General features: G+C 45.2%; 1 protein-coding gene across 6 annotated transcripts; it reads left to right on the top strand.

Annotated features, from left to right (window-relative positions):
* The first annotated feature begins 6,050 nt into the window (after positions 1 to 6,050).
* LOC136517924 (uncharacterized) lies at positions 6,051 to 9,646 on the top strand. Of its 6 annotated transcripts, XM_066511577.1 has the most exons (3): positions 6,051 to 6,081; positions 7,093 to 7,276; positions 7,848 to 9,052. In XM_066511577.1, exon 3 carries the CDS (start codon positions 7,954 to 7,956, stop codon positions 8,623 to 8,625), a length of 672 nt encoding a protein of 223 aa, XP_066367674.1. In that variant the 5' UTR covers positions 6,051 to 6,081; positions 7,093 to 7,276; positions 7,848 to 7,953; the 3' UTR covers positions 8,626 to 9,052. The 6 variants fall into 6 exon arrangements, 3 of the variants coding, with proteins under 3 accessions (XP_066367674.1, XP_066367675.1, XP_066367673.1); XM_066511578.1 differs by lacking the exon at positions 6,051 to 6,081 and having other exon boundaries at positions 6,734 to 7,276; positions 7,845 to 9,052; XM_066511576.1 differs by lacking the exon at positions 6,051 to 6,081 and having other exon boundaries at positions 6,734 to 7,276.
* Positions 9,647 to 10,135: the final 489 nt, after the last annotated feature.

Raw genomic sequence — 10,135 nt, forward strand, 5'->3', positions numbered from 1 at the left:
GAAGATCATAGGAAAAATGCCAACTCTATTGTTTGACACTTTTCACAGTACAAAGTATTTTCATGTTCATAATCATGCCATAGCTTGTTATTTTTGTGTAGGCTAATCCACTCATTCAAATACCATGAAAATCTGATGGTAGACTATTTAGGGTAGTACTATGCTATAGTAATTTTCTAAGATTTTTCTAAGCAATAAAAATAGATGTTGCTATTCAAACCTATTATTAATTAGGGTTTAATCAAGTGTTGCTTTAAGTGTGATTAAGAAATTAGTGAAGCTTTGGTGTATCTTTGAAGCATTTAATAAGGCGTGTTGATTTAGCATATTAGTAGTAGAAGAGAATGCAGTAGATGACATGTGCTTGTAGTATATGTTCTTGGATGATGTTGACTACCTTGCATTCAAATATATCCATTGTATTCATCTCATTCGATGCACCGATTGCATAAGCGCTTACGCACATTACATCATACAGGATCGCAAACTGAGAACCCAGTCGTCATACCCAAGGAGCCCGAGGAGCAACTCGAGGTGTAGCCGCAGGAAGTGCCCGAAGCCGACGAGGAGGATGTTGAGGAACTTCCAGAGTGCCCCAATCACCGCCCGAGCTCCTTTGAGAGAGGCAAGCCCCGTAGCGTTTTCTCCTGGTTTTAATTATTAATTAAATGCTTTTACTTTAATTGATGCATTACGTTCAGGAGTTGTTTGCAACCGTTGCTGCATTATACCTTGTCTACCTTTGTTATACTATATCCTTGTTACCCTGGTATCCACAGTCGAGTCAATGCTTAGCTGGCTTAGACCAGTAGAAGTCGGGTAATTTTCTGTCACCTACGAGCTATAGGTGGTTACCTGGATCTGCTTGGACGACTATGAAGTCATGGTATAACTAAGTGTTAAATGAAGTTGAGACCGGACGGAGACTTACAGAGTTTTGGACTGTAGTGCTTTCCGTCTGTGTCGATTAAGGACCGACCATTGTTGGGCCTCGAGTCATGTTGAACGCATGCCTTACATTTAGCTGGCCGGATAAAGTACCTTCCGACCACGAAGCTGGGAGATTATTCGGGCCGAGTAGATTACCCGCAGCTTACTGTGCCAAAGCAGGTGTGGTAGGACACGGGGGCGAGATGATAAGACCAAAGTGCAGTCGGTCAGCCCCCGGGTACATGTGGTTCCTGGCAAACTCGAGATTCCTGGATAGTTGACTCGGTGATCAATATCTCACTTTAGTGAGTGAGTGAGGTTTGTGTAAGGAATAAATCACCAGCTGGTTAGGAATCGATTCGAATCGCCATCGCTCCTGGATAGTGAGCACTTGACTTGAGTGACTTCATCATAGTAATGTTGATGGAACACTTGGACAGTTATAATGAATATGATAGTATGGAAGTTGTTTAATGATCATTGGTTATCATTATCTGCTTAATCACATGTTTGCTCTAGTATAGGTGCAAATCTAGTCGACAGGTTAATAATAATTAACTTGACAATAATGCTTTTGAAAAGGGTCTTGAAATGCTAAAAATGCTTCTTTTTACAAATGAGTCAGCTACCCTACTATAAAGCCCTTCATAATCCTTGGTGTCACTTATTTTCGGTTATATCGGGTAAGTTTAGCTGAGTACCTTCTTGTACTCAGGGTTTTATTCCCACTTGTTGCAGATGGACAGATGTATTACGGCTACTGTATCAACTGCCTTTATCTTGCGATGGGTGATGCTTAGGACCATGGGCATGGTTATTCCTTACGTCTCGTCTGATGCTTTTGTTGGAGATGATCATTCGCTAGCACTGTATTTGAACTCCGTGTGAGTGTGTGTGGTTTAAATAAATGGCTTCCGCTACTTTTATTTGAACTTGTTTGTAATAACTATGTTTAAACTCTGATGTATCTGAGATGCAAACTTTTATGTAATATGTGATGGTGATCGCTAAACTTATTACGATCTTGGCTGGAATGAAAGTTGGTTTGAAATCCTTCATGATTTCACGGACTACCGGGTTATACGGGCTTAAGTTTGCTAAATCGTCTGCTCTGGCGAATGATTTTCTTACTTAATTTCGTATAATTGGTCGGTTCTGTTACAGTCTCGGTTGGAATGGCGCATCCGGTTAGTGGCAGCAGAGGGCGCGCAGCGTCGGTCTCTGACCGGACGCTGGAGGGTTGCGTCCGGTCCAGCTGACGTGGTAGTGCACAAGGGAGTCGCCGTGTGACTAGACACTGGCGGTGTCCGGTCAAGCATGACCGGACACGTCCAGTCGTGAAAAGTCGTCTCTGGATACTTACTGAAAATGACCGGATGCTGGGGTTCAGCGTCCGGTCACTTTGAGCTGCTGCGTCCAGTCGTCACTGGACCGTTGAGATCGGGCGATCAACATTTGAAGAGAGGAGACACGTGGCACGCATCGCATGACCGGACGCTGAGGTCCAGCGTCCAGTCACCCCGCGTTGTGCCCAATGAAGGAGTACAACGGCTCTATTTCATGGAGGGTTCTATTTAAGCCCCATGGCTGGCTCAAGCTCACTCTCTTGGCTATTTATATTGACATAGCAACCTTGTGAGCTTAGCCAAAGCCCTTCCACTCATCTCTATCATTGATTCATTATCTTTGTGAGATTGGGAGAAAATCCAAGTGCATTGCTTGAGTGTTTGCATCTGGATGCACTTGATGTTCGTGTTTCGCTGTGGCATTCGCTTATTACTCTTGGTGGTTGTCACCATCTAGATGGCTTGGAGCAGCGAGGATCATTGAGCGGAGGGTGGTGATTGTCTTCGGCTCCGATCGTGGTGATTGTGAGGGGTTCTTGACATTTCTCCGGTGGAGAGCCAAAAGGTACTCTAGTGGATTGCTCATGGCTTGTGTGATCCTCATCTTGTGTTGGTTGTGCGGCACCCTATTGAGGGTTTGGCGTGTGATACCAATTAGCACGTGAACCTCCAAGTGAGTGAATCGCCACAACGAGGAGTAGCTTGCCGGCAAGCAAGTGAACCTCAAAAAAAATCATTGTGTTCATCATTTGATTTCGAGATGATTGGTCTTCATTGTTATTCATTCTTATGATTGATTGGCTCCTTACTCGATACGGCGGTATAACCTTCTTGTTCACTCTCTTTACATTACCGCAAACTAGTTGTCAAGCTCTTTAGTGTAGCTAGTCGTGAGAGCTTGTTAATTTGGTTAGTGTGGCTCTTTAGTTAGCTTTTGAGAGCACACTAACTTAGTGTAGTGTTATAGCCATTGTGTGGATAGAAACTATATAAACTAGAATTATGGTTCTAAATGTATTTTTTTATGTTACTTGTGGCACCGCCACCGAGACATAGGGAGATGCCACCTGCCACAACTCTGGCTCCTCACTACCGCCCTCGGCGCCGCGCCTAGTCCTCTCTCCTTCCTCTCTGTTGCATCTATCGGCAACAAGAATGGAAGGGGACCCATTCTTTTTCCCGTAGATTTTATTTCTAGTTGCTTAGGATTTAGTTCAAATAAATCTTTCGGCAAAATCATATGATTTTTGGTCGGAATCATGTTTCATGCGATGACTTCGGTGATTGTCACGATGAGATCGTCGTTGCATGCGTCTATTTCACCGGCAAGTTACCTTCTTATGATCTTTATCTGCAAGGAGAGGGGTGCTTCTGGACACTCCCAACGAGGACAATTACTCCGGGTTATCGATCTCATTGTTCATGGTCACAGAGAGGAAATCAAGGTTTGGAGATGATGAATCTGCATCCTATGTTGTATCTGACGATGCAACTACCAATATTCTTTCATCGATATAGATGCATTTTGGACTGGTTTTGAAGTGTTAGATCTTACGACATATCTAATGTTTTGGGGCTAATCGTTGGATTCGGCATAAGGACCCCACTTTGGCTCCGACGTTCGAGGGAAGCCATTGGAAAAGAAGACGATGGAAGAATCTGGATAACATATTATGTATTTTTTTATTTCAAAAATTTTATGTGTAATTTAGGAATGTACCGTGCCAAAATTTAATATAGGGCCTGTTCGACTAGTATAAAAGTCGGCTGAAGTTGTTTCGTTATGAGAGAAAATACTGTAGATTATATCTGATAAGCCGGTCATGATCCCCTTGCGGGGGGGGGGGGGGGGGGGGAGACTACAAGAACCCGTTCAAAAGAGGACAAACTCATCTCATATATTCATTCGTGGGATCAATGTGCTTAACCCAAACGTTCCAGCAGGATTCTTCTTTTCGGACATACCAATGGGCTTGTCCGACCACGGTCGGCCCGGCCCGGCCTGGGATGGCGCGGTGGCTGGTCCGGGCAGAAAGGGCCACCGCCGAGCGCGGCATGCTGACTTGCAGAGTTTTTTAGCCTTTTGGGTCGTTGTGGTCGCCTGGTCGGCTGCCGGTGCCCAGCGCCCCATCCGTGTCGTTGTGACTCGCGAGTAGGGATGAAAACGGTACGGATATTTTCCGACCGTATTTGAAATCGAATCTGTTTAGAGGGGTTGAGATCTGTCCGTATCCGAGTCCGGATATCCAACATCTGATATCGTATTCGTATCCGTATCCGAATACTCAAATCGCATATTTATGTCGTATCCTATCCGATATAGTTGACATTATCCATATTCGAATCCAAATCCAGAAAAAAATATAAAAACAAATGTATATCCGTTTTCATCTCTACTCTGGAGGGGTCTTCCAGTCTTCCTGTCCTTCCATTCTTCGAGCGCGCCCCGCAGACTCGCAGAGCCCGCGGGAATTGCCGAAGAAACCTCCGGTCTCCCTGTGCATTCTCGCTCGGTCGCTCCTGAGTCTGACGTCTGACCTGTTGCACAGCGCTGCCGCCAGCAACGCAATGCTGCGTCGGCTCATCTCACGCCGGGCTCAGTCAGACAACCAGACGCGGACTCGTGTCAGGATGAGAGCTTGTCCCCTCTCTCCTCGATCTCCTTTCCCCCTCCGGCCCTCCATGGCTCCATGAGCAACGTGACATCTGCTCCCAAGGCAAGCAGGGTAGCAATTTCGGTCTTGTTGGATGATCAGGTTTCGCTTTAGGATGCAACCCAGGCGTTCGATGGTATTCCCCTGAGAAGAGGCCTGCGTTCGGTCCGGTCTTCAGCTCGGAGGTATGAGCTGCTAAAGTCATCGCAGAGCTGCTCTGCTCCCTTTCTAAATCCGATACCACAGCTGTAGAGTCGGAGTGTCTCGCTTGCCTGTAGTAGTTGATTCCTCATCATGCCCATCGGTTGACTTGTATCTGCTTGCTTGTGTGGTGCAAAACTGCAAAATGCAATGCTGTCGGTTTGCTACGATTACCCCTTGCCTTTAAGAACCAATTCTGGCCATTGGTTGTTTTGTCCACTGTCCTTTGGTGGACCAGTATTTCTGCTGTGAAAGTAACGAGATTTTAGCCTAGTATTTTGTCCAGTTAAATTCATGTTTTTCATTTACAGGAAAGACAGTTTGAAGCCAAAATTGCGCTTTGTTATTATTTGCTAAAACAGAGTAATAAAATGCAATTATATAGTGTTTTATTTTCCTTAAAAACTGCTGATTGCTCAAAAATGGACTGCAAAGGAACCATAGCAATATGTCGTGTGAAGCACTGATCCAATAGCTCCAGATTTTGAACAAATTTACTACTTCTCATTGGTGACAATGATCTGCATCGAGTAACCCGCTTCTTGCACTTCCATTTAATTTAGTTTTTTGTATAGTACATGCTCACCTAGGTGATTTAAGTGATTGTCCTTATATCATTAGAACACTGGATTTCAGTCCAGAACAATTGAAGCGGAAACACTTTTTGTTCAGGTAACATAATGAGCTTCCTTTACAGAAGTATTGCATCCTGGTTCGATGTACTAGTGTACTTGCTGGTGATCCCTCTTTTTTTGTATTCTTAGCTTACAAGGCACATATGAACTGTATTGGTAGATATTTTACTTTACATTTGATGCATTTATGTACATTCTGTGCTGCTGATTAATTTTTTCCTTTTATGGTAGCCTCTTCCAGGGGATGTTCATCATCCTTTCTACGGCAATACCTCAGTTCAAGGCCAACTATGTAATGGCTTGACTCTTTAGTTGGTGAGCCAACTCTCTCGTGCTTCACTCACAACTTTCTTCCATTCTACTAGTAGACATGTAGTTCTGAATTCTGATTACGACATCGTGACATCTGTTCTGCTTTCTGATCATGAGCTTTCTGTTACATTGATTCATTAACGTACACATCAGTGCAGATCAATTTAGAGCTATAGACTAGGGCATTTATATGTTAAGGTTGGTTGGTTGGTTGTTACACTGGAGAAATCATTATCCAGCTGTACCTTAGCGATGTACTTAGTTTAATATCAACCGCCAGATGGCCGCTAGGTACTTGTGTCTGCTCACTCTTGTGCTTTACTCTCCACTGTGATCCAAGCTGACAGAAATAAAGCAAAACGGATCACATCTGAAACAGCAAGCTTCAAAACGGAGTTGGCAGTAAATTGATGCTTTTATTGTTGGTAATTTTGACCCATGTTCTATGGATTTTTTTTATTATTTCGGAATTGATTTGGACATGTAAGGAAGGGTAGGCCTGGTGCAGTGGTGAGAACTGTCTCACTGAGTCATCAGGTCACAGGTTCGAAGCAGCCTCTCCGCAGATTTTGCGGGGGGAAGGCTTGCCTCGGTTTTTCCCTTCCCCAGACCCCACTCATGTGGGAGCCTCCGACAGTGGGTCTGCCCTTTTTTTTATTTGGACATGTAAACCTTTTACCAGGTCCATAAATCTGAATCTGTCCACATGTACTAACAATACTGTAGGATAATTCTCTTATGTAAAGAAGCCTTAGATACATAATGTGTCAATAGCAGACATTATTAAATACAAAATGAAAGGATTGGTTGTAGATTTGGGAGAGCTTGCTGTACAGTTTCAATATTCACCAAGATCTAATTGTGTTGGGCTAGCCATAAGTTGTTGCGCTGTCGCTGTTGAAGTAATTCCTCAATGAATTCTCTTTTAAGCATAGCAGTCTTCCAAGTGTGGGAACATCCATCTATGGAGATAGCCTTACATGTCAAGATATTTACCTATTGAGCCTCCGACAGATTGGTGAGATCACTCGCTTTCATAACTGCTGTGACCTGAGAAGTGGAGAGGACAACAAAAGCTAAAAGCAATGGCTCACCTGATCTACTGAGACTTGTTACTGCTGCTGCTGCTGCTTGTGTAATCCGCCGACAGGAACACTGGTTTTTTTCCTTACAAGAACAATTGCAACTGTGTGGACAGGTGTGTTTCAAAACCTATCTTGTATAGCTTTTTATTTTTGGATTCTCTCATTGGCAGCTCTAGATCAACCTTATTTGTCTCTTTGTACTTCCTTTGTATTGCTTCGAGAAATTGTTTGATCATCTTGAACCTAGTCCAAGAACATCTGAAAAGAAATTTTGGAATTAGGCTTACAGGCGTGCACACCGCGCCAATGGGGTCTCATTATTTCCTTAGCAGAGCCTAGAATCATGTGCTACCTTTTGAGCAGGCACAGAGAAGCATCATCTTAGTTGGGTCACAGAGCTACACTACACGAAAAGGAACAGCCGAAACTATATACATAAGCGCAGAAGTAGACACGCATGCGTGCGTGTACAAAGATTCTGAAATAAACAAGTGTTAGATTTTTTATATGCATATATATAAGAATATGGCAAAGATGGGGGCGTTGTCAAATGCCAATAACTCCTCACGTTGCCTGGCCCACCAACCGGATTACATTACAAAAATGGTAAAGCTAAGCTCTTCCTTGATGCCCAAGCGGATGGCCCTTCACTCTGACAACACCTTTGTGATATGGTACCAGCAGTCACAGCAGCACAAGGAAGAGGGAGGGAGTCTGCGGGACTCGTCATTACAGCCTTTTCCCCGGGCACCACCCCAGCCGCACAGCTCACTCCAGCCGAAAGCACGCCATGGCAGAGGAGAAGAAGAGGCACAAGCACAAACACAAGGAGAAGGAGAAGGAGAAGCAGTCGGGCGGCACCGGCACGGAGCAGGCGGCGCACTTCAAGCCGTGCGCCGACGTGAAGGGCATCCGGTTCGGGGGCCAGTTCATCGTGAAGTCGTTCACGGTGCGGCGGGCGTCGCCTCTGGAGCTGCTGCGGCTGCTGGACATCCCGCCGTCTTACCTGAGCGAGTGCCAGAGCCTGCCGTTCCCGTCCACCACCACCTACATGCCCACCAGCTTCACCATCCTGGCGCACCAGGCGTGGCACACGCTGACGCTGGGCCTGGGCACCAAGAAGTCCAAGGTGGTGCTCTTCGTGTTCGAGTCCGAGAGCATGAAGGCGGCCGTGGACCAGCTGTGGCCCGCCATGATCCCGCTCGGGGACGTGAACAAGAAGCTCATCCGTGGGCTCACGGGCAGCGAGATGGCGCGGTTCAAGTTCCGGAAGGGCTGCCTCACCATCTACGTCTACGCCGTGCGGCGGCTCGGCGCGGCCGGGTTCATGCGCACCGATGACCTCAGGCGGATACTGCAGTCGGTCGTGGAGCTCAAGGACTTCCTGGACCACACCGCCATGCTCGCCATCCCGAGCCAGAAGAGCATCACTCTGCAATCCCGGACAGCGGTGGCTCACTGAGATCACAGGGCATCTCCTTCCTCTGATCTGACGACGGCACAAGAACCTCGATCGGTTCAGCATCGCAGAACAGGTACGGTCAGCTTGTAGTTGTAATCTTCAGAGGGCCTCAATTTTTTTTAATCTCCCAGTTCGATTCGTTTGTTCAGTGTCGGTGCAAGTGTTCACCTCCTCTGCTGGGAGCAGCTGTACAGATCTGTTGAGCAAAAAGTGTTTTAGCAAATCAAGCATAGGTTTTTTTTCCTTTTTTTTTTGTCCCAAAGGCAATTTTCCTTGAATGGATCTTACTTACATGTTGGTATACTGGATCCATCAATGAAGCCATCTGTTCTAGTGGCACTTTCTGGACATACTGGGCAGCACTTGCTGCTGACTGCTGTAGGTATAGCTACGGTACAGTACAGTGTTTGGAATTTTGGCGCTCCTACTCCTACCGTGCCTTTCCTCTCTAGTACATTCATTGTTCCACAGCATTGTGAACTCCTTTTGGCCCGTTCGGCTTGTTATTTTTGTTTTTTCAGCCAGAACAGTGTTTTTCTCTCACGACAATTCAGTCGGAATAGTATTTTTCAGCCAGTTTCAGTCAAGATTCAGAGCAGCGAACGGGGCCGAAAGAGGGTTTTTGGAATTTGGTACTAGAATTGCACCCAATTGCGTACTCTATTGAACAGCTGGTTTCTCAGGGTTACTGTTGCTTGTTAGGATTGCCAAATGGAGCTGTCAGTGTTCACTTCGGAAAAGAAAATGGAGCTGCCAGAGGAGGAAGGTGAATCCTACAGGATCTCAGAGAAAGTGAATGCTATTAGCTCTCTCTTTTGTGAGGAGCTCTTATCTTTTTATGTGGAAGTAGCCATCATGTAATGTAACTGGTAGAAAGAGATGTATATATGCTATCTTTTGACCTGTTGGAGGGGGTGACACCAATCTTTTCGAGCATTTTTTTTTTGCTCCATGCTCCCCTGCGGCTGAAAATTTTGACCGAGAGCCCAGAGAGAAATAGGCCCGGCCCCGGCGGGACAGATGCTGCGGGTGCTGCCGCCATGATCATAGGGGAGGTAAAGTTAGAGGGTGTTTGGTTCGCCTTCTAAATTTTAGTCGTTGTGTTATCGGATATTTAACACATACATAAAGTATTAAATATAGATTAATTACGAAACTAATTATATAGTTTGCAACTAATTTGCGAGACGAATCTTGTGAGCCTAATTAGTCTATGATTTGACAATGTTTTGCTACAGTAAATATATGCTAATGACGGATTAATTAGGCTTAAAATTTATCTCGTGGAGTATTGACGGATTATATAATTTATTCTTTTATTAGTATCTAAATATCTCATGCAACATTCTTTCTATACATCTTCTAAATTCTATACATCTTCTAAATTTTAGTGGCCGGATCAAACACCCCCTTAGTTGGACAGGACACTCGATTTAGTGACGTGCATGATGAGTGGTTGAGCGGCATGGCATGGCATGGGCCACCCACTACGCCCGCCCATAAATCATGA

Source organism: Miscanthus floridulus, chromosome 17 (assembly GCF_019320115.1).
Source record: "Miscanthus floridulus cultivar M001 chromosome 17, ASM1932011v1, whole genome shotgun sequence".
NCBI lineage: Eukaryota > Viridiplantae > Streptophyta > Magnoliopsida > Poales > Poaceae > Miscanthus > Miscanthus floridulus.

Coding starts and splice junctions, on each gene's coding strand:
- LOC136517924 (XM_066511577.1), top strand. CDS start 7,954: ATGGCAGAGGAGAAGAAGAGGCACAAGCACAAACACAAGGAGAAGGAG.